Source organism: Xyrauchen texanus, chromosome 47, assembly GCF_025860055.1.
Source record: "Xyrauchen texanus isolate HMW12.3.18 chromosome 47, RBS_HiC_50CHRs, whole genome shotgun sequence".
Lineage (NCBI taxonomy): Eukaryota > Metazoa > Chordata > Actinopteri > Cypriniformes > Catostomidae > Xyrauchen > Xyrauchen texanus.
Genome location: NC_068322.1, coordinates 2,543,043 through 2,564,959, shown reverse-complemented (window position 1 = coordinate 2,564,959; position 21,917 = coordinate 2,543,043). Strand labels below are relative to the sequence as shown.

At 37.9% G+C, this 21,917-nt stretch overlaps 2 protein-coding genes across 4 annotated transcripts; both read left to right on the top strand.

Moving 5' to 3' along the window:
- Positions 1–472: 472 nt before the first annotated feature.
- LOC127639282 (transcription factor E2F7-like) lies at positions 473–11,015 on the top strand. Its single transcript, XM_052121210.1, has 11 exons — positions 473–643; positions 1,479–1,571; positions 1,681–1,974; positions 2,397–2,559; positions 2,671–2,892; positions 5,367–5,525; positions 5,618–5,914; positions 5,996–6,306; positions 6,397–6,562; positions 9,007–9,335; positions 10,068–11,015. Exons 2-11 carry the CDS (start codon positions 1,479–1,481, stop codon positions 10,215–10,217), a joined length of 2,184 nt encoding a protein of 727 aa, XP_051977170.1. The 5' UTR covers positions 473–643; the 3' UTR covers positions 10,218–11,015.
- Positions 11,016–12,439: 1,424 nt separating this feature from the next.
- Positions 12,440–21,782, top strand: LOC127639286 (cysteine and glycine-rich protein 2-like). 3 transcript variants are annotated; one of them, XM_052121218.1, is made up of 8 exons: positions 12,440–12,512; positions 14,220–14,336; positions 15,835–16,003; positions 16,773–16,902; positions 17,246–17,339; positions 19,442–20,845; positions 21,307–21,424; positions 21,543–21,782. In XM_052121218.1, the coding sequence occupies exons 2-6, from the start codon at positions 14,225–14,227 to the stop codon at positions 19,516–19,518; spliced, it is 582 nt and encodes a 193-aa protein (XP_051977178.1). In that variant the 5' UTR covers positions 12,440–12,512; positions 14,220–14,224; the 3' UTR covers positions 19,519–20,845; positions 21,307–21,424; positions 21,543–21,782. The 3 variants fall into 3 exon arrangements, with proteins under 3 accessions (XP_051977178.1, XP_051977177.1, XP_051977176.1); XM_052121217.1 differs by having other exon boundaries at positions 21,307–21,483; XM_052121216.1 differs by having other exon boundaries at positions 21,307–21,782.
- The last annotated feature ends 135 nt before the right edge of the window (positions 21,783–21,917 follow it).

Genomic DNA, 21,917 nt, shown 5'->3' with positions numbered 1-21,917 from the left:
TTGAGGGTGTGGGGGTATATCCTGAGGGCAGGTCCTCTCATATTACACTCCTTCCCGCGAGAACACTCTCAGTCGCGCCAAAACCCCACCTGGTGTGTTCTCACCTTTGTTCTTGCCTGAGCTTGTCATGTAAAGCTGTCATGAGGCGTTCGCCATCTATATGACGTCAATTAATGATTTCTGTTGATTAATTAAGTCCCCGCTGAGTGTAGGCGGCGACTTCGATAGTTACGTGCGCCTGGAATAAACCACAGTTCAAGAGCGCGTCTCGAGCGCGCCCACAGCCCCGCCAACAACTCCACAGAGGCGTGGTCAAAGCACTCCTCTGATTGGCTACACGCGGCGCTTTGAAGAATTCTATCCTCGTTTAGCCAACCACCGTCGATATATTTGCATAGCGCCGTCGTGATTGGCTGAGCAAGTGGGAACTTCTTCAGAGCGCCAGAAAACAAGCTTTAGCGGGGGATTCATGAGTTCAAGCAGCACAACGGCTATTTCAGCACTTACCAGCTGAAATAAGAGGATTATTAACGGGGGAGGATTATAAATCACAAGGGGAATTATGCTTATTTAAGGAGGATCACCCTGCACTGGATTTGTTTACGGTTTTTAGTGTATTTTATTTCAAGAAGGGGAGTCTAAGGTAAGAATATAGAGATATGTCTGTCTATCTGACTGACGTCATGATTACATTTAAATTAATTACATTTATTTATTTAAACTCATTGGTTACTTTAACGATTTTACCATGAGATGGCTTCTAATGGCATTCAAATAATCTGGAAAAAATTAAATAAATAACAGGATTTGCATAGGTTAGTTAGTATATAGTATTGCAACATATATGCTGCTGAACTTATACAATATAATCTAAAATAAAATATAAACGTATACAGGATTGTTCCAATAACATATATCTGAATGTGAGTGTAAAATGTTTAATTATAGTGTTTGACCTTCTGAGGCTCGGATTGGTTTAGTAAAAAAAAAAACTTTGCGCCAAAATCTTTCCACCATCATCAAATCAGGTCATTATTATTAATATATAGGAATATCCTCATTAATAATGTATTAGTATAATACCTAATATAATATGTAATACACTAGGGTCTGTAGAGTAGTAAAACTTATAATATCTAATAACTTTAATTAGTAATTTATTCAATAATAAATAAATACAAATCATATAGTGCTTCATAGATAAGTTAATTTATATTCAGAAATGAATAATATTAATCAAAGTATCTTGACATTATGCATTTACCTATTTTAATGTGCATTAACTAATGATCAGCTTTTATGTTAATGTTATTAGTTGTTATAAATTGTTCATTATTTATTATTCATTCATACATAGTCAAATGCATGAGAAATGATCATTTAAGTATTAGCTAAAATAATATTAATATTAAAGAAAAATATTTGCAAGTATTCTAAAAGTCTAAGTATGCTGATTATGACTTATTGTTTGTTTGTAGATGGAGATGAAGTGTTTATCTCTGAAGGATCTGGTTAGTGTGAGGAAGATTAAGACAGGCAAATATGAAAGTGACAACATAAATGACCAGAAAGTAAGATGATCTAAATGTAATTATAGCATGTTATGTTTTTTATTACTTCACTTATACAATAATTTGTGCACGTATTTACACGTTTACTATTTTTACCTTTATTTTGAAGGAGAACGTCTGTGTGGACAGAAGAAAAATGACCCCACTGAAGTCAGATTCTGTGACAACAGCCATCATTGGACACAGAAGAGTCTCAAGTCCGGATTTTCCTCATATCACCCCCAACAAACATCCTGAGAGGGCCCATACGGACCCCTTGACCCCCACAGCAAACCTGAAGGTGCTCATCAGCGCCGCCATCCCAGACATTCATGACAGAGAGATGACAAAGTCCCTCTTCAGGCCCATCCAAATCAAAGAGAAAATTGTAGAGAATGAGGAAGAACTTGATGACTCATGTCAGGTATGAGGAGAATACATTTACTTAAATTAGTTTAATGTTTGGAAAGTTCCTAAACAGTTACATGCGTCCAGTGACCTCCATCCGTGTTGGCTTTTTCCAAGTATTGACTTTAAGCAAAATAAATCCCTAAACCAATACCAACATATCCAATTGTAACTCGTAAAGCTTTCAAGCTATGTCCACCAACTTTGGCACAGACCTACAGCCTGTTCTAACTCTGGTTACTCTGACTTTTCTTACCAATCCGACTCACGATTTTCCCATAACGGAGGATCAGATATCCCTAAAATCCCATAGAAGAACACTAAAGGAATGGTCAAACAGGCCAAAGAATGGTTGTGATTTAAAACTCTTAAATATCAAACCATACATATCTAGTTTTAATTTTAATTGTTTAAACAGTAAAACTGTCTTTGTCTTAGTTTGAAACGTTAGACGACGGTGGAGATGATTCTGAGAGAAGACCCAGTCGCAAGCAGAAGAGTTTGGGGCTTCTGTGTCAGAAATTTCTGGCCTTGTACCCCGATTACCCCAAAGCCTCTGAAAGCATCAACATCTCTCTGGATGTGGTCGCCACTCGGTTGGGTAAGAGACCTGAACCCCCATGAACCACCATGTTCCTGCAGATTTAGCCAAAAAACAAATATACTCAATCAATGACTAATGTTGGGGTGTGAACTCTCTGGTGCGACACAGGTGTGGAGAGGCGGCGTATCTACGACATTGTGAATGTGCTGGAGTCCCTGATGCTGGTAAGCAGAATGGCCAAGAACCTGTACGTCTGGCACGGGCGATCACGGCTGCCCCAAACCCTGCAGGAACTCCACCGGGAGGGCCGAGAGCAGGGCTACCATCTGCAGATGGATCCGAGTGACGGAACCAGCCCGTACGCTGCCCACCTTACACAGAACATGCATGGTACCTTTTATATTTCTACAGGTATAAGAGTTTATTAAGTGTGAGAACATCTGCCTATATTGCATATACGCTCATTTGGATGATTCCTTAAAATATTTATGTACCTCTCGATACGTTCGAAATATAGTGACAAGGGGGTCTGGGTAGCTCAGTGGTAAAAGACGCTGGCTACCAACCCTGGGGTTCACTAGTTTGAATCCCAGGGCGTGCTGAGTGACTCCAGCCAGGTCTCCTAAGCAACCAAATTGGCCCGGTTGCTAGGGAGGGTAGAGTCACATAGGGGTAACCTCCTCGTGGTCACTATAATGTCGTTCGCTCTCGGTGGGGCGCGTGGTGAGTTGAGGGCGGATGGCGTGAAGCCTCCACGCGCACCATGTCTCCGTGGCAACGCGCTCAACAAGCCACGTGATAAGATGCACGGGTTGATGGTCTCAGATGCAGAGGCAACTGAGGCGACTCACTACGCGACCACGAGGACTTAGAGCGCTTTGGGAATTGGGCTTTCTAAATTGGGAGAATATATATATATATATATATATAGGGACAGTTGCCCTCTCACGTGGGGATACCATGTGCTCCATTAATAGGTGATGCGTTAACAGCGTGAGCATCACAACACTGGTTACCAGGTCTTTGTTCGCTGCTCTTTGTGCTTATCACAGGTTTAATCCCATCACAGAACACAGACTATGTTTGAGGGGTGCAAAGATCTCGCAGATTGAGGAGTGAACTCATTATTCAGCCCCCGTATGCAGGGCACATGTTTATAGTCTAATATGGTTTTTTAGGAGTGGCATGATTAAATCATTCTTTACTTATTTCTCATCAGTATTTTATTGTTTCTCATCGGCAGTATTTTATCTGCAATGTTGAATATGGTCGACATTAGAAGGGGGTAATGTCAAGATGTATTTTCCCCTATTTGAGGAGATGGCACTAGAGTAAAAGGTACTAAGCAGATACTTTTTGTATTTTATGCTGTATATTTTAATGTTTTGATGCATGCTTCTCTTGAAGCATATACTAAATTCAAATAAAAAAGGGAACATTATTAGGCAAGTTTATTACTATTCAGCACATTTCGTGGTCACCAGTAATTCAAAGCGCAAAAAAGTGAAGTTTTTTTTTTTATGCCACAATATAACACAAATAATTTAATTAAATCAGATAACATCAGCTTACATAATTGTATTAATAAGGTGTTAAAATATATGATTAAATTCAATTAACTTAGAAATATGAAGTGTAGAATTTTATGCCATAATATTACATTAAATTAAATCATCTTAAATAATTAAATTCACTTTAAATAATAAATTACAAAGAGTTTTTGTCTTTGCCATAAAATAACATACAAATGATTTAGTTAAATCCAATTTATTGTTTTAGGGCTTAAATCGTTTAATAAATCAGGAGTAAATTATTAAATTCACCTTTTTTTTTTTATATAAAAAATAAAATAAAACATTTTTGATCATAACATACAAGTAATTCAATTAAATCAGATAAAATCATCTTAAATAATTCAATTAAATCAGATAAAATCATCTTAAATAATTCAATTAAATCAGATACATTTATTTAATCAGGTAGAAAATTAAATAAGTAAATTAGCTTAAAAAAAAAAAAAAAACATTTTTGTGGATATTTCGGACTATAACATATAACATATTATTCCATTAAATCAGATAAAATCAGCTTAAATTATTAAATTAATTAATCAGTATGGGGCAAAAAAATTGTGCATTCCTAATATGGAGAAAATGTTGTGTGTCTGTTCACTATTTTTAATGTGGACTATAATTGAATTAATTATCATCTGATTAATATTTGTTTGATTTCAGGGATATTGCTTTGTTATACTGTAAGTTAATATGAAAATATTACCATTGCATATCCCATGAGTTTTGATGACTTAAGAAATTACATCCTTTTTTTATGCTCTGTGGTCCTCGTTTAATGTGGTTATTGTGTTTGCCGGCTTCTTTTCCCATGTGACTGCTGTCGCTAAGCAACGGGTTTCTGTCCTAATGAAAGCATATTTCAGGAGGGCAAGACTCGCTCGAACACACAATTTACCATACAATGATATTTTCCTTTTTAACCAGGCGCTCTGATTATCTTCTGCCAGTCAAATTAAGCATTCTTCCTTTATTTATTCTCTCTCTCTCTCTCTCTCTCTCTCTCTCTCTCTCTCTCTCTCTGTGTGTGTGTGTAGGAGTGCAATCAAAACTTAAAGACCGCAAGTGTATTTCTTCTTTAAAATATTCAGTTAATGGCAAAGATTAAACTTTCACTCTTAAAAATAAGAATTCTTCTGTGGTTCTGTGCAGCTTCTTGTCCAGAACACTTTTTGAGTTGACTGTATGGATCTTTGGACATTTAAGGTTCTAGTCTATAGGTTTCTGGGTTCCTTAAAGCATCTATACATAGACTGACATCTAAATCACATGGTTTGTTTCTCTCTCATACAGCAGCATCCAGCCGAAGGAAAGATAAATCTCTCCGCATCATGAGCCAGAAGTTTGTCATGCTGTTCCTGGTGTCCAAAACACAGACCGTTACCCTGGATACGGCTGCTAAGATTCTGATCGAGGAGGGTCAGGATGAGTCCAGCCACAGCAAATATAAAAGTAAGACATTAAACATCATTACCAAGAGCATGTTATATGACATTATTGGTTTCTTCATTGATTGAACACGGTCAATTTTGCTCTTTGTTTAGCTAAGGTACGCCGCTTGTATGACATCGCCAACGTCCTCACCAGCCTGAATCTGATAAAGAAACTTCACGTGAGAGAAGAGAAAAGCCGCAAACCCGTCTTTAAGTGGATCGGACCCGCCGATTTCTACGGCAGCAACGGTACGACTGGCACTTTCATGTCAGATACTCAGACGAGCGCTTCTGGAGAACGACGAGAGAAGATGGCACGTCACGCGTCATTTCAGGTCCTTCCCACCCCTCCTGTCAATCGAAGACTGATAAACTCCGCCCCCAGCACACCTCACAGAGATCCCACAGGTGAGAGGCGAAATGAACGCTGTAGCATAATGCTACATAAAGAATTTGAAGTTTAACATGATGGTTTGTGTTTATTATCAGATGAGCCGGTTGATTATTCCAGGAAGATCGTGAACAGCAGTGCATCACTGGCAGTGCCCTTTCAAGCCGACGTCCCGTATGCATCTCTGCCTGTACCTGCCCAGTTCACCCAGCACCCGTTAACATACCTGCCCGGCCTCCCACAGACACCCCTGCTCATGGTGTACAGCGGGCACATGCCCGATGGCATCACACAGGGTCAGACGTCACCCGTCTCCAATCTGAAGAAGAGAGAAAAGGAGGAGGAGGAGAAGGAGGAAGATCCCCCGGCGAAAAGAAGCAAACGTGTCACATCCATAGAAAGTGAAACGGTATGTTTGAAGGCCCAGCTGAAAGGGTGTACAACACATTCTACCATAATGCATATTAATAAAAAAAATTATTTTGTCTTTGTGTCTCAGAGTGAGAGTCTGAGCTCCAGTGCGCAAATATCTCCGTTTTGCTCCAGAGAAGGTTCTCCGTGGGACGAGACCTCTTTTGGGCCACTAAATGAGGGCGACAGAAGGACACACAGTCCTAAAGACCCCCTCTTGTCTTCTCATTACCTCTATGTTCCAAACACAGCAGGTACTGCCAGTCTAGTTTTCAGCTGGGTGATACAGGTGAAACTTGAAAAATTAGAATATCGTGCAAAAGTTCATTAATTTCAGTAATTCAACTTAAAAGGTGAAACTAATATATTATATAGACTCATTACAAGCAAAGTAAGATATTTCAAGCCTTTATTTGATATAATTTTGATGATTATGGCTTACAGCTTATGAAAACCCCAAATTCAGAATCTCAGAAAATTAGAATATTGTGAAAAGGTTCAGTATTGTAGGCTCAAAGTGTCACACTCTAATCAGCTAAACACCTGCAAAGGGTTCCTGAGCCTTTAAATGGTCTCTCAGTCTGGTTCAGTTGAATTCACAATCATGGGGAAGACTGCTGACCTGACAGTTGTGCAGAAAACCATCATTGACACCCTCCACAAGGAGGGAAAGCCTCAAAAGGTAATTGCAAAAGAAGTTGGATGTTCTCAAAGTGCTGTATCAAAGCACATTAATAGAAAGTTAAGTGGAAGGGAAAAGTGTGGAAGAAAAAGGTGCACAAGCAGCAGGGATGACCGTAGCCTGGAGAGGATTGTCAGGAAAAGGCCATTCAAATGTGTGGGGAGCTTCACAAGGAGTGGACTGAGGCTGGAGTTACTGCATCAAGAGCCACCACACACAGACGGGTCCTGGACATGGGCTTCAAATGTCAAACGTCTTACCTGGGCTAAAGAAAAAAAGAACTGGTCTGTTGCTCAGTGGTCCAAAGTACTCTTTTCTGATGAGAGCAAATTTTGCATCTCATTTGGAAACCAAGGTCCCAGAGTCTGGAGGAAGAATGGAGAGGCACACAATCCAAGATGCTTGAAGTCCAGTGTGAAGTTTCCACAGTCTGTGTTGGTTTGGGGAGCCATGTCATCGGCTGGTGTTGGTCCACTGTGCTTTATTAAGTCCAGAGTCAACGTAGCCGTCTACCGGGACATTTTAGAGCACTTCATGCTTCCTTCAGCAGACAAGCTTTATGGAGATGCTGACTTCATTTTCCAGCAGGACTTGGCACCTGCCCACACTGCCAAAAGTACCAAAACCTGGTTCAATGACCATGGTATTACTGTGCTTGATTGGCCAGCAAACTCGCCTGACCTGAACCCCATAGAGAATCTATGGGGCATTACTAAGAGAAAGATGAGAGACATGAGACCAAACAATGCAGAAGAGCTGAAGGCCGCTATTGAAGCATCTTGGTCTTCCATAACACCTCAGCAGTGCCACAGGCTGATAGCATCCATGCCACGCCGCATTGAGGCAGTAATTAATGCAAAAGGGGCCCAAACCAAGTACTGAGTACATATGCATGATTATACTTTTCAGAGGGCCGACATTTCTGTATTTAAAATCCTTTTTTTTATTGATTTCATGTAATATTCTAATTTTCTGAGATTCTGAATTTGGGGTTTTCATAAGCTGTAAGCCATAATCATCAAAATTATATCAAATAAAGGCTTGAAATATCTTACTTTGCTTGTAATGAGTCTATATAATATATTAGTTTCACCTTTTAAGTTGAATTACTGAAATTAATGAACTTTTGCACGATATTCTAATTTTTCGAGTTTCACCTGTATATCTAAAAAAAACTTAACGGTTCACATCTGTTTTGCTAGCTTGCGTGTTAAAGTGTGCGATATGCATATGCGTGTTGCAAAATGGATCGCTTTGTAGTGTCTACAATACAAAAGTCTACAGGAGATGAGACAAATTCTGGGCCAAGCACAAAATGGAGGAAGTATGGGGATTTTCGATGACCGTTCCGACAATGCACCGCTGCCATAGTGTGTTATTTGCAAAGAGGTGCTAGCAAATGATAGTATGAGATCCTGTAAGCTCCGGCGTCACATTGAGGCCAATCGCTAATCTGGTGGTCAAGCCACTGGATGTTTTCAAGTTATCTAGGGGGAGGCTCACTTTCACCCAATTTGAAAACCCCTGGATTAGATGAAGCCATGTCTACTATCTTCTATAAACAAGTGTTTCTTTACATATTTCTTCTGTTTACATCATGCAGTATTATTTTTTTTCCTGTCATGTTTTTGTCAACAGTATGCTTTAGTAAAACCATTTAATTATCGCCATCATGCAGCTTTTTCATCTTATATTCATTGACGAAATAAAAAAATTTCCTCCTGAATTTACATTTGGAAATTCCTATAACAATCTATAGTATTAAACAGCACTATTGTACTTACACATACTGTATGTTTTACTAACAAATTTTCAAATATAGAAAATGCCTCTCAAAGACTTCAAAGATTTTTTTAGTGACACAAATTAATAGTTGAATCAATTCATAGAACTGATTCACAGAAATTAATTATGAATATTCAATATGTATCGCCCAGTCCTAGTCTACATGCATCTCTGCTCTTGCAAGGTCTTTCAAACAGCACTGTAATACTAATGTGAAACTCTTTTCTAAAGGACTGAATGGTTTGAACTTCCTCATGCCAGCAGGGCACACTCAGGGTGGTGTGCCAGCCATAGCTGTGCCATACTTTTTGGTACCCTCCCCGCTCATAGCAGGCGCATTTTCCGCTTCCAACGCTGATGGGGGCACCAGCAGCGGTTTGAGTTTCAGTGTGCCCACCGTGCTGTCATCGGCCCAGTTTGTGATGGCAGGAGGGGCGTTCGGTGTGACTGGAGTTTTAGAAACAATGAACAGCCCAGAGCATCATGGGTACAGAGCATCACCTCCTACACTCTCACCAAAGGGACCAAGACAAGAGAGCCCACAGCCAAAACAAACACAGGTCAGTGTGCCTAAACAATGTTAAGGTATTTTTATAGGCTTTTTGCCTTCAATGGGACACTATTTTCCACCCTCTCTGACCCTTAGAATTAAATGGAAGGGTAAGCCTGTTAGCTTGTTAGGGTTCACCCTTGTATAAGGGTTTACCCTTTGTTGGGGTTCACAGTTTATAAGGGTTTACCCTTTGTTAGGGTTCACAGTTTATAAGGGTTTACCCTTTGTTGGGGTTCACAGTTTATAAGGGTTTACCCTTTGTTGGGGTTCACAGTTTATAAGGGTTTACCCTTTGTTGGGGTTCACAGTTTATAAGGGTTTACCCTTTGTTGGGGTTCACAGTTTATAAGGGTTTACCCTTTGTTGGGGTTCACAGTTTATAAGGGTTTACCCTTTGTTGGGGTTCACAGTTTATAAGGGTTTACCCTTTGTTAGGGTTCACCCTGTATAAGGGTTTACCCTTTGTTAGGGTTCACCCTGTATAAGGGTTTACCCTTTGTTAGGGTTCACACTTTATAAGGGTTTACCCTTTGTTGGGGTTCACAGTTTATAAGGGTTTACCCTTTGTTAGGGTTCACCCTGTATAAGGGTTTACCCTTTGTTGGGGTTCACAGTTTATAAGGGTTTACCCTTAGTTAGGGTTCACCCTTTGGTTAGAAAGGGTAAACCCTTTGTAAGGGTTAATACCTTTAAAATGATTTCCTAATATGGTTGGGTCTCTCTCCCTATGGACCTCCAGACTCCTTCGACACCAAAGGAAGCAGCTCTGGGGTCCAAGTCTTTCTTCGAAACCCCGGGAGCTTTTGGATCACTCTCAACTCCACCAGCAGCACGCAAGAGAGGCTCTGCCCAGAGGAGGCTGGACATCGGTCACCCCACAGCCAATTAAAATCACAGCTATTGGTGTCATCGAGTCATCTTTGGCACTGCAGGAGAGATAATCTGCATTACACAACAAAGAAAGGCTTGAATAATTTCATTGATGGATGGTAGATGTTTTTTTATTTTATTATCTTATTTAGATTTCACCACTTCTTGGAGTACTGCGGAATTTAGAGTACATTTGATGGCGTATTGCCTGAAGGTTTACAATTATTATTTATTAAAGTGTTAATTCCAGAGCCTGCAATTGTCAACAAGCCAGTCTTGGTTACATTTCTCAGCACTACGTATTTAAAAATGTGAACATGATTTAGACTGGATCAGTCTCTGAGAGTCATTTATTTGTGCAGAAAGCTCTTTGCATATTCTGATTGAATGAAATCTGCATTATAATGCATTTATGTGCTTGAATTTTGGAAGGTAAAAACACCTTCCAAAAAGTGCCATATTGTCTGTGGAACCTGCATGTCTTAGAAATGATTTTGTGTTAAGACGGTGCCTTCACAGCAGAGAGAACTGTTTTTGTAAGCAAATACGAGGACTTCAGATGAAATGTCTTTTGTAAGGGTTAAAGACAAAGATGTGTAGCTTGAACAGTTTAGTACTGTACATGAATCTGAGGGATGCAGAAAAGTATATTTGGGGATTCAGAACAAAATAATGGTTGTAACTTTGGACACTGTTTAATTTTGAGGTGCTACATCTGTGGAACAAATGGGAAACCTAAAAAAAAACCTACTTGAATAACCAGTGAATATGATAACTGGAGAAAATGCTGAATTATCAAAGTACTGTAACATTTAAAGCAGAATAGACTAGTAATAAATTATTTTTTTTTTTAAATGTAACGAGTGGCATTTGGTTTGAATTGAACACCACAGCTGTACATTTTGAAGCTCAAAAACACATAAATGCAGCATATAAGTAATCCATACTACTTCAGTGGTTTAATCCATGTTTTCTGAAGCGATCAAATTGGTTTTGGGTGAAAACAGGCCAAAATATAACTATTTTTCACTATAAATCGTGACATCAGCAGTCTCCTTGGCAATCATGATTTCAAGCTCAAATACACTTCCTAGCATCATCTGCTCTGCTCATGCATCAACCACTAGGAAGTGTAATCAAGCTTGAAACCATGATCGCCAAGGAGACTGCTGATGTCATGATTTATAGTGAGAAAAAGTTATATTTTGGTCTGTTCTCACCCTATCATATCACTTCAGAAGACATGGATTGAACCACTGGAGTTGTATGGATTACTTTATGCTGCCTTTATGTGCTTTTTTAAGTTATAGACACCATTCGCTTGCATTGTATGGACCTACAGAGCTGAGATATTCCAATAACACAAATCTTCCTTTTTGTTCTGCCGAAGAAAGTCATACACATCTGGGATTGCATGAGGGTGAGTAAATGAGGAGAATTTGCATTTTTGGGTGCACTGTCCCTTTAAGTCACACTGAAAAATATTTGAATGTTATTTCTTTACATAACAGCATATCAAAAGGAAATACATTTAAGAAAATGTTGTGTTACTAAATACTTTTAGGGACCACTTTTATGTTTTACTGGGAAACCTTTAGGAAGGTTTGTGTAAACCTGCTATAAAATGAGATTATTCTACACACTCCCTTCATGCCAACTTTATGTATGCTTGGACAGTAAATGCTGAAAGAAAATATGTTACTGTCCTCCTTTACTTCATTACAACATCTGTTTAAAATGGGAAACATTTACTGTGTTTACAGTAAATACGCAACTGTTTTTCTCAAACATTATAGGAAGCATATATCAAGAACCATGGAAACTCCCAACAAAACATACATTTTAAAAAGTGAAACATAATTGAACAAATCAATATTTATATAGCATATTTACTTTAAAATATAGTAATATATTTATATATCAAATTTAAATGTTTATCAATCCAAAAGCATTAAAATGTAAAGTTAATTCTGAAGGATGCAAAAAAAAAATATAAATATTTGGAAAAGAAAGTTCGAGTGAAAAGTTTGCTATTATGAAGCAGCTCTGATGTCATGACGTCAAGGGTGAGAAAATATGATGGATTGCGTCAACTGCGTATGTTCCTGCGTGACGTCATTAGGCTGCGGGCAGGTTTATGAAAGCTCTAAAGTCAATGGAGACGGTTGGATTGTTTTCCCCCCTGTGGGCGTGGTCTTCAGATTATGACGCGTTGCGCTCTGTCTCTACAGTGACATTCCAAGTACACGCGTACATACTGGAGCGTTGTGGGAATCTACTGGGAGCTTTATACCGAAGGACATCTGAAACTCAGGTAGGATAATCCAAGTTTTTCGCAATGTCAGACGTCAAGCCAACTTTATTCCGCTATTTTTCATTTCAATAAACAGCACAGAATCCAAAGATCTTTGTTCTAGAGAAATTTGCTTTTTTTTCCCCCTTTGTTTTGCTCCAAACATGGAAGTAACGCGTAAGGGGCCGTTCAAACTAAAACGTTTTTTTCGCAAAAGAATAGAACGCAGGTGTCTCGAGACGCGTTTTCAAAAGTTGACGTTCTAGCTCTGACAATATTAAAAAAAATTAATTGGCGAATAAATGTATTCACAAAAAAAGTGTACATATAAATATACATTTTAAAATCTGGCATAAATGAGTAGGCTATTTATACTTTTATTTCGTATTTATGAATTATTATATTTGTTAATTTATTTCCACATGTAGGCTATTTATTTCCTCATTTATTAATTTATACATACATTTATTTGCCACATACATTTTTTTTATTCCACATTTATAGGCTATATTTGTACATTTATTTATTCATTTCTGTGTCTGTATGGTAATGAGAGGGGCGTGGTTTCCACTTCAGGCATTGCAATCAAGCTCAGAGTGCTCTGTGTTGTGGTGCAACGTTCAAAGACATCCATCTAGCAAAACATATCCTCCTCCCTTAAAGATATTAATGAAATAAGTGTCCGGAGATATCTCGATGGTCTCCGTGACAGCTTTAGACCTTGTAAACGGCAAACAAAATGTGTCTGTGGACCGTAGTGATTAACACATTTCACCTGTCAATCATTTTGCTCGTTCTCATAGTTTTGTATTTGAAGCGGACCATTGAGGATATGATTCATAATGTATGTCACTATTGTGCCACTATTGAATTTGACAGCCATAGGAACAAACAAAGCAGCTCTTTTGCTCGATTTTGGTCTCAAAATTATCTTTGGGGGTGTGGCTGCAGAATGCTGAAATCGTTCAATGATCCGTTCTAAAGCATTCATTCTAAACTCCTCCTTTCAGAGAGCCAACTCTGCTCTGATTGGTCAGATGTCCCAATCTGTTGTGATTGGTCTACCGTTTAGTGTAACGTTTGAGGGCGGGTCAAAGCTGTTTGCGAGCAGCCAATGAAGACCAGAGGTCTATCTACCAGCTGGCTCCCGTTACACTCACCCCCCTAAACCTCACTCCCATCCGGGTCACGGCACCATTGTAACCGGCCCTGATCGCCCCGCTCCGAAAGGGACTCGAACAGGCTACAGCCTCTAGCGTCAGTCGCTAGTGCACCTCTGTAACACTGTGATAATTTCTTGAAATTATTCTGTAAGATGTTATTTTGCTATATTGACCAAATGACTGTGTATTACTCTGCTTATACGCAACTTACCTGAAAAAAACTAAATGAATAAATAGACATGAAATATTGATTTTAATTGAACTTCATAATTCAGAAGAAAGAGCACAAAGTGATACGGTTGTGATACGAGTGATGGGAAACTAGCGCAGTAGGAAATCGATCACCTGGGACAACGGTCAGTTATACAGTTTAGCGCGCATTATATAAAAGGATTTGACCAATCAAAATCAAGTATTCCAGATAGCTGTTTAAAAACGAATGAGACACTCTTACATGCTTGAAAGACCTGGACAGTTTCCTGAGGTTGCACATTGGACCGATGCGTTTCCTGTCTGTTAAAAATGGGGAGTTTTGTATTTTGCATCCTACTCTTAATTTTCACAGTCATCATGCCCAACTGGGGTGGAGGAAACAAATGTGGTGCATGTCGTGGAACGGTGTACCATGCAGAAGAAGTCCAATGTGATGGAAGGAGTTTTCACAAGTGCTGCTTTCTCTGTAGTAAGTAAAACAACACACTTTTCACTCTCCAAATACTTTACCATTTAAATATTATCTCATTATTATTACTTTTATATGAAAATGTCCTTGTAATGAGAATTTGGTGGTAATTGTGCTCAATACAAGTTAAGCTCAATCGACAGCATATGTGGCATAATGTTGATTACCACAAATATTTATTTCGACTCATTCCTCATTTTCTTAAAAAAAAAGAAAAGAAAAAAAGCAAACATATGTGTTAAAGCGAGGCACTTATAATGGAAGTGAATGAGGCCAATTTTTGGAGGGTTTAAATAAATGTGAAGCTTATCATTTTATAAAAGCACTTACATTAATTATTCTGTTCAAATTTGTGTATTATTTCAGCTGTTAACTTGTTTAAATAGTTTTTTTATTATTATTATTAATTACAAAAGGCATTATGTCATCGCGGCAACAATATTATTAAATTGGATTAGGCCTGTCGATTTAACGCGTTAATTCAGTGCGATTAATTTTTATTAAAAATAACGCGTTAAAAAAAATGTACGCAATTAATCGGACCGTAATAACGAAGATTCCTGAGAAATGGAAGCTTGCAGTACCACCTGTTTACTCCAGAGGGCAGTAAGTGAAACTTCAGCTTTGTGAGCAACGCGCAGTTTATACAGTGAAGAAAATACGTTACGTTCTTGCGTTCAAAACACTTGATGGAGCGCAAATACGAAGTAAGGGATGTGTTCTAAGTATTAAACTATATTTAACTTGACACAGCGACCTAAAAATGGTCGAGATGCTGTACAACTTTTTTTTAAAGAAAAGAATGGACAAGCCGAAAGAATCTTTGAGGTAATCAGCATTGTGCCACAAATATTGTTGATTTTGATATAGTTGACAATAAGCCACATAAGCCGTTAATTTAAAACGAGCCGATGATGATGATGATGATGATGATGAGGAGGAGGAGGAGGAGTTACTGAGTGGTGAAGCACCTCTCTCCGTCTTGGTTTTCACTGCATTAACTAAAGTTTTTAATCAGCTCTGGATGTCTTTATGATCTTTCTGCACACAGACATGGTTTTGAGTCACCGGACGTTTATAATGTTGTTAGGAAATGACACATAATCACAGCGATGGAGTCCGGGGATGTTTTGTTCGGTTGAATGAATAGTTCAGGAATTCTCCTCCCTAATGTAGAATTGTTTATCTCTATTTCTGATGCTGTCTGGGACAATGTCCCACCCTGATCTCGAATCAGCTGACCATAAACAACAGACAGAGGGATCTGGAGTCATAAGCACATGATAAACACAATTTATTCATTGCATCCTCTAAATATTGCATTAAAATGATTATGACGTCTATCAAAGAGACTTGGGGTTGGAGTCTTTTGACAGTGAATCGATAAACATCCATCTAGCACCGTCCTGGGATTTTGGTGGTGAGCATTGCACGGGCAAGCACTGCATGCAGTTTATTTATTTAATATTTAGTTTTAATGCTTTTTTTTCCCCTCCAGTGGTCTGTAGAAAAGGATTAGACAGTACCACAGTGGCCAACCATGAGCAGGAAATCTACTGCAAGTCCTGCTATGGTAAGAAGTACGGTCCAAAAGGATACGGGTATGGCCAGGGGGCAGGAACGCTCAATATGGACCGCGGCGAGAGACTGGGCATCAAACCAGAAGAGTGAGTGCTTTTTATTTTTCTGGAAGACATCTGCTCGACATCATTATTTGCTGATAAAGGCCCCTAAATGAAGATAATTCATATAAATAATGCCTAATAATTGTCGCTCTATGTACACGTGCTCACCTCAGACGGACGCATTGTATTCAGCGTCATAAAAGCCACATTTTTAGGATGGTGTGTCAGGTTAAAAGTAGTAGAAACTTTGAAAATCGCATCTCAAGATTCCTGTATTCTGTTGCGCTTCCTCCTAAGCGAGCAGTTCTCATTCTGTGGCTGCGCTGCCACCTATTGGCGTGACTTGTAAACACACGTATTCAAGCTTGAATTACTTGTATGGTAGTAAAATCTGTACTTTTATTACGGAATTTATGTACGTGTCATGGTGCATGATTAATTGTGTTATTTTATATATAATTAACCACACTAAATATGCACTTTAAATTAGAAGTTTCCCCACGATTATGCTCCGATTTATAGAAAGTAGAGTGTAAAAAAAGTTGTTAATCCACATTTTCTTAAGACATTCCATAAACTGTTAAGGCATGTTTAGTGCCAGTGTAGTCCTTGTGTTTTGGCTTTGTAGGGCAGTTCAGTGTTCAGGCGATTATTGTTATGAAAGGATCTATTATGTAAGCTGAGCTCCTGTACAGCTCCAGGCGTCCTCTCCGTTCTAACCCATCACAAAGCCACTCATTCAGGCCTTCTGGGACATGTGCCACCCCTCCAGAATATATCACCTAACCTTCTCTCTGTCTCTCTTACCCAGAATCCAAATTCACAAACCCACCACCAACCCAAACTCGTCCAAGTTTGCACAGACATTTGGTGGCTCGGAGAAATGTGCACGCTGTGCAGAGTCGGTTTATGCCGCGGAGAAAGTCATGAGCGCAGGGAAGGTGAGTTACCAGATATAGCCGGCAATAAAAACACTATAATAGTGTATTTACAGCATCTACCAGCAGTAATTAACTCCTAAAGCTAACATTGACATCCTGATATGAAGTGACATTACTGCTGTGGCATTTATGGAAACACAGTGACATCACCCGGATCATTCACGTTCACCAAGTCATTGAGTTGAAAAGTTCCCTACAAAGACTTCATGAGGGTTTGCAGGTCTACTGCCAAATCAGGTCTTTGTTGAATCTCAATGCAACTCTCTTGGTTTAATTAGCGAGGACGTCAGACGGTGATGGTCAGCTTTTAATCGTAGTTATACTTCTGTCTCCTGTCTTTCAGCCATGGCACAAGAATTGTTTTCGCTGCGCCAAATGTGGGAAGAGTTTGGAGTCGACCACACAAACAGAGAAAGAGGGAGAAATCTACTGTAAAGGTCAGACATGATGTGAACACATTATACTAATCAACATCCTCCAAACCTTGGTTAGACTATATAATGGCAAAATTCAGGAATATTCAAGGCTATCTGTGACACCCTGTCGATTACTACCAAAAATTACTTGAACTCGTCCCTCAGTTTAAAACAATCATAGTGGAAGCCAAGAACTGAAAGTATTCTGGGCAAAAAAATAAATAAATAAATTCTCACTTAAAAAAAACAACTTTATTAGACTTTTATTTTGCTCAATTAGCAAAAATATATTTTTATATATATTTTTTTACTGATTAATTTATATTTACAGGGCCAGATACACACACACATACACACTACACACAATCATAGCAGCTCTAAAGCTCTCGATCTAACTGTTACACACACACACACTCACACACATACGCACGCTCTCACACACGCCCCTCAGCATACATACACTTGTCACACACACACACTCTCTCTCTCACACACACACACACACACGCGCTCTCTCTCTCTCTCTCTCACTCACACACACACTCTCACTCACACACACACACACACTCGCTCACACATACTCACTTTCACACACACACACACACTCTCTCTCTCACTCACACACACACTCTCACACACACACACACACACACACACACACACACACACACACTCACTCTCACACACACACACACATACTCACTCTCACACACACACACACTCTCTCTCTCACACACACTCTCACTCACTCACACACACACACACACACTCACACACACACACACACACACACACACACACACACACACACACTCTCACACACACACAAGATTTAAAAACAATTATTATAAATGCATTCAAAAAATATTTCAGTTCCATACAAAATTCCATCAAATTGAATTGTTTAAATTTATTTACCAAACTAAAACAAGCTAAATATTTAACGTTTTTTTGTCTTCATTTAATTATGTTATAAATTACACTACACTACAGTTGCTATGAAACTGAAATGTGTCAATTTTAAAATAGGCTAAAGCGTGTTAAAACCAGACATTAAGAGGAATATTCCGGGTTCAATACAAGTTAAGCTCAATCGAGAGCATTTGTGGGATAATATTGATTAACACAAAAATATATTTAGACTCGTCTGTCAAGTGCTTTAAAAAAAGCAAAATGGTACAGTGGGACACTTACAATGGAAGTCAATGGGGACAATTTTTGAAGGGTCTAAAGATAGAAATGTGAAGCTTATAATTTTATAAAAGTTGTTAATAACTTATATTTATTCTTCTTTTAAAACTCATGTATTATATGAGCTGTAAAATAGTTTAAAGTGTCATTTTTTGGTTTAAGGGTTAGTTGGCATTACATCGTCATGGTAACAAAGTTGTAAGATTGGCTATAACTTTACACAGAAAAGGTTAGTAAGTGATTTTATCACACTAAAATCATGTTTACATGCATATTGTTTAGGTCTTGTGGCTATACTTTTGAAGATTTTAGCATAAAAGTGAGTATTTGAATGTTCAAAAATTGGCCCCCATTCACTTCCATTGTAAGTGCCACTTCCCACTATCACTTATACACCATGCACGGACACCTCAAAAATGATCATTTAGAAACTTGATAGCTCAAATAATATTTTTCTCTCTTGTGAATAATGAATGTTCATATTCAATAATACTTTTCAAAACCATCTGGCCTGCTTGGCGTCCATAGATAAGGCCTTACTCTAAATGCGTTTTCCATTTGTTTATACACACACTGATCGACAGCATGTCACACGTGTTATACATGAGCACTGAGCTGACAATAAACCAGAATATTCCTTAAAGCAACGTGGTTGTGAAATGGATCATTTGTTCTGGATGGGTTTGGTCATAACAGAGATTGCATCAAAGCTAAAGCGGAGCATCTAGATAAACATGAAAATCTTGAAATACAAGACCGAAATCATAACGATCGTAACCAAGAACCTTTCAATGCACATCCTGAGCTCTTTGAGAGAGCGATAGGAAGACTAGATCTTATCGTACGTAAAAGGCAAAAATCAGCACTTTTGAAATTCCACTAACTCATTAACTACATTCATGCTTAATTTCTGCTCTTTCTTCTTTTTTTAGCATGTTATGCGAAGAACTTTGGACCCAAAGGATTTGGCTATGGTCAGGGCGCAGGGGCTCTGGTCCACTCTCAATGATGGTTATTATATTTCGTTTACTATTATCAAACAGTTGCATTAATTCCAAAAGCTTTTTATGGTGAATCTTACAAAATGAGGGCCAAATTTCATATATACAGTATATAATGCCTACTTTGAGGACCATTCATGTTTTTTGGGCTGGTGACGCACATCTTCACCACCAGTTCTCATTACTGTGATGCCAAAAATACTCGCGTTGCTGTAACGTTAAATTGTGCTGATTTAAGTCACTGTATTAGTTTACTGTAATTCAACAATGATGAAGTAAAAATATGTCAATGCAAAAAAATCAAAATGTTCCATATAAATAAGCTTCATTTTCTTTATGCACTAAAAAGTTACATTGCAGCTGTTACTGAAGTTGTTATTAAAAGACAAAACCATGATTCATTACACCGCATATGACTGTTATTTTAAAAAATACATACCAGACTTTCACCTTTCAATGTTTTATTAAGAAAGCCATTAGAATTGAACCATGCCCAATAAGTTAACATCTGAAGCAGAGTACGGTGACGTCCTGATTTCCGCTGAGGCACTGGAGATGAGCATGTGCTTTCACAGGGTGGGAAAACAGCCAAACCTTAAAAGGCATAAGAACAACAGAGTGAAGATATCCTAAAAACAGTGTCACATGTATTTTCATCCTAATAAATGACTGTTACTGAGCCTAATTAAGATATTACAGTACGGGCCACCGATTACATCCATTACTGGTGATGCGTTGCGTCCACTTCAGACAATGTCATCACGATGCACCCTCTTCAATTACAGTTTCTTATGTCTACTTCTCTGGCATTTGCTTTACCATTTGTACATCTAGTGGTACAACAAACCCAGTGATGCAACATACGAAAAGAAACCCTTTAGATTTCAGTATTAATGAGAATGGAACACTCAGAGAGATATGATCGATCAATAGCGAGCGCCCACTGACCATGAGGGACACGCAATAACGATACACACATCAGGTCTGATTCACGAAACACGTGCAGAACGAATGTGCGTACATAGTTCGTAAAACCGTTCTTGCATAAATTGTCGCTTTGAATTGAATGCAATAATTTATGCGAGAAGGTTCATAAAACATTTCTTATGTATATTGTTGAATTGAATGTGATGATTACGCAAGAGCAGATTTAGGAACGTTTCTGTAATTTATCTTGAAAATTGTTGCATTGAATTGAATGCGATAATTAATGCGAGAAGGTTAATAAAAAATTTATGTAAATTGTTGAATTGAATGCAATAATTAATGCAAGAAGATTCATAAAACATTTGTTATGTAAATTGTTGAATTGAATGCGATCATTAATGCGAGAAGGTTAATAAAAAATTAAAATTGTTGAATTGAATGCGATAATTAATGCGAGAAGGTTAATAAAAAATGTATGTAAATTGTTCAATTGAATGCGATTAATTTACACAAGAAATGTTTTATGAATCTTCTCGCATTAATTATCGCATTCAATTCAACAATTTACATAACAAATGTTTTATGAGTCTTCTCATGTAAACTGTTGAATTGAATGCGATCGTTAATGCGAGAAGGTCCATAAAACATTTCTTATGTAAATTGTTGAACTGAATGCGATAATTTACGCAAGAAGGTTCATAAAACATTTCTTATGTAAATTGAATTGAATGCGATAATTAATGCGAGAAGGTTCATAAAACATTTCTTATGTAAATTGTTGAATTGAATGCGATCATTAATGCGAGAAGGTTCATAAAACATTTCTTATGTAAATTGTTGAATTGAATCGCGATCATTAATGCGAGAAGGTCCATAAAACATTTCTTATGTAAATTGTTGAATTGAATGCGATCATTAATGCGAGAAGGTTCATAAAACATTTCTTATGTAAATTGTTGAATTGAATGCGATCATTAATGCGAGAAGGTCCATAAAACATTTCTTATGTAAATTGTTGAATTGAATGCGATCATTAATGCGAGAAGGTCCATAAAACATTTCTTATGTAAATTGTTGAATTGAATGCGATCATTAATGCGAGAAGGTCCATAAAACATTTCTTATGTAAATTGTTCAATTGAATGCGATAATTTATGCAACATTCGTTAAATCGTTCTTTCCTATTTTGTTGCATTGAATTGAACGTGAAAATTTATGCAAAACTGTTTTACGTGACTTGTCACATTTAATTAAATGTGATAATTTACACGAACATTTGTAAAAACATTCTTACCTATTTCAATGCGATCATTTACGCAATAATATTCTAATTCATATTTCTAAAGTAAATTATGCAAAAAATGGTTTTACGAATTATTACACAAATTAATTCTGCTCGTGTTTTGTGAATTGGGTATAAAATGTAAAAAACAACATAAAACATACTTGCAAATACTGAACATTCATATTTACAGATGCA